At 31.3% G+C, this 2,499-nt stretch overlaps 1 protein-coding gene across 1 annotated transcript in view; it reads right to left on the bottom strand.

Moving 5' to 3' along the window:
* The window catches only part of LOC105618925, a 7,019-nt gene extending 6,454 nt beyond the window's left edge, over nucleotides 1–565 (bottom strand). Inside the window, 3 exon segments of the mRNA XM_012200455.1 lie at nucleotides 203–319; nucleotides 405–483; nucleotides 485–565. Of these exon segments, the coding sequence (XP_012055845.1) occupies nucleotides 203–319; nucleotides 405–483; nucleotides 485–565 (277 nt within the window).
* Nucleotides 566–2,499: the final 1,934 nt, after the last annotated feature.

Genomic DNA, 2,499 nt, shown 5'->3' with positions numbered 1-2,499 from the left:
CGACCTACCTACTATATATATATATATATATATATATACTCTCTTCTTTGAAGTGGAATTTCACTCTAAAGAGTAAAAATTAAACCAATGTTGAAACAGAGTGGATCAGTTTTCTATCTCTAAGAATGAGATTTACTTTAGGAGTTCTGGGGAGTGAATTAGATCCATAATAAATATAAAGGAAACTATCATTAGAACTTACCTATCAGAAAATGGCCCAATTCTGCTATGATATAACCGATTGACATTAGAGCCAACGCGTAAGGTTTGTAGAGGAACGCAAATTGTTGCATTATCGAGCACAACATCCTTGCTTGATCTGGAAAATGCATATCTCAAAGAAGGATTCTTTCCTACTCACATTACAAGATCACGTGCCATGCAAGATTATATAATTAGCATACGACGAGAATTATAGCTGTCGTATTTGTCAGCGAAGATATCAACTATCGCGCAATCGACGCTTTTATCCGCGAGCTTGCATTAGCATCGGATAGAATGCGGATAAACGTTGTACGCGTGCACGCAATAAATTACACCGAATTGAATTACGAGTCGTTTCCATAAGAATCTCGTAGCACTCTTTAATCGCGCCTGGCTTGGGAATCGTATTTTTAAGAATTCCCATCGTAAGAAATTCTCGGTTGTTAGATTTCTGATGTACTTTTCTTAGAACGCTGTTACATTTGATCTTTTCAAAAGGAAAGAATGCTGTTCTCTATCATTCGCTGAGGGCTCGTATCGTTTATAAACATCAAAGATGCTGATCATCAGTCACGTACGTACGTTCATCGACAAAACGACACTATACGAGAATCGCAATCGGAAATGCGGCGAGAAGACTGCCGTTACGAAACAGCTTTTATTATTCGCGATCGATCGACACAGTAATATTTTAATTTCAATATCCTGACCGAGGTAGCGGCTATACCGGTCAGTACCGTGTCGGTAATCGCTCAAGGTCTCTCCACAGCACCACAGTGCGATTTACGTATAATGCAATTGCCTCCGCGAGAACGGCACATTGCATCGACCCTAAAAGTAAGCGAGTGACGCGAGCGGGTTCCGCGTGACACGTTCACCAGTGTCAGACGAGTCCGGGACATAATCGGAGAACGGTCTAATTGATTACAGATGTTGCATGTACTCTTTGTAAGAAATAATCGTCATATAGGAAAATTTATAGGAAAATTTTTGCAAACAATGTTACGAAACGCGCAGACCATTGTTAAATTGTCTTTAATTATACGAAATGTACATCATGTATTTTCAAATATAGTTTATCAATTATGATGATTTAATTTGTATAGTGACTTTCATCAAGACAAGATTTCTTGTCTTAAAGAACATTGTTTTCTTGTTTTATCTTGATTTTCAAGATAAGAAATTTCGTTCTTCTTGTCTTGACTATTTCTTGACATTGTATTGCTTGTCTTGAATTCAAGAATCTTGAATTTCTTGAAATTTCTTGGTTTTTTAAGCAGAGCCCTTGGCGTGGTCTTTGATTACGTCACGTCGTAAGAAATAATAAGAAAACATAGAAAAATTGAATGTCGAGTCGTCTCGTAGTTTACTATGTTTAAATTCATGGTTTAAAAGCTATAATGTCTATTATGCACAAATCTATTAATAAAGATTAAAAATATTTCTCAAATTATCATTTTTAATATCATGAGATTACTACCAAATATAACTATTTAGATTATTAAATTCCTAAGATTATTAGGTATAATTCTTATTATTATAATTACTATATATTTTAATCATTCCTGATTTAATTGATACTACTAGTAGAAGTAGTACGCAATATATTTATACATAATATATTTATACATAATATTTACTTTTGCAAGTAATCTCGCAATATTAATTTTATATATATATATATTCCTTTATATAAATGTAAAGGTTAATATCTGATACATCAATGATATATCGGTAAATATAATTTAATTTGATTAGATCAGGGACCTCACTTTTTCAATAATCGATTTACACTCTGCTCATATGCTATTTTGCTATTTAATGAAAATGTATGAATATATACATTTCTATATAACCTGTTATAAATACCAATAAATACAATTGAAAATATTGAAACCTTACTTATTCAAAACTTTTCAAATCAGAAATAAAATAATAAAATATTAAAATAATAAGGTATTAAAAATAAAAACTATCACGGAAATTCAAGAAATTTCTTGGAATTTCTTGATTTATTGTCAAGAAATCTTGGTCTTGATAATAATTTCTTGTCTTGAAATCAATTTCAAATTTCTTGTTTTAGTCTTGTCTTAATTTAAGACAAAATCAAGATATGATTTCTTGAATTTCTTCAGCTTGATGAAACACTCAACTAAGATAATGTAATGTCTTGTACAAATTGAGATAAGCAGTATGTACAAACATTGCGGTTGAAGATATATATACACACACACACACATATATATATATAAATAACAATTATATATATATATATATATATATATATATATATAT

The sequence above is a fragment of the Atta cephalotes genome (assembly GCF_000143395.1).
Source record: "Atta cephalotes unplaced genomic scaffold scaffold00019, whole genome shotgun sequence".
In the NCBI taxonomy this organism is placed as follows: domain Eukaryota; kingdom Metazoa; phylum Arthropoda; class Insecta; order Hymenoptera; family Formicidae; genus Atta; species Atta cephalotes.
This window is presented reverse-complemented; position numbering and strand designations above follow the sequence as displayed.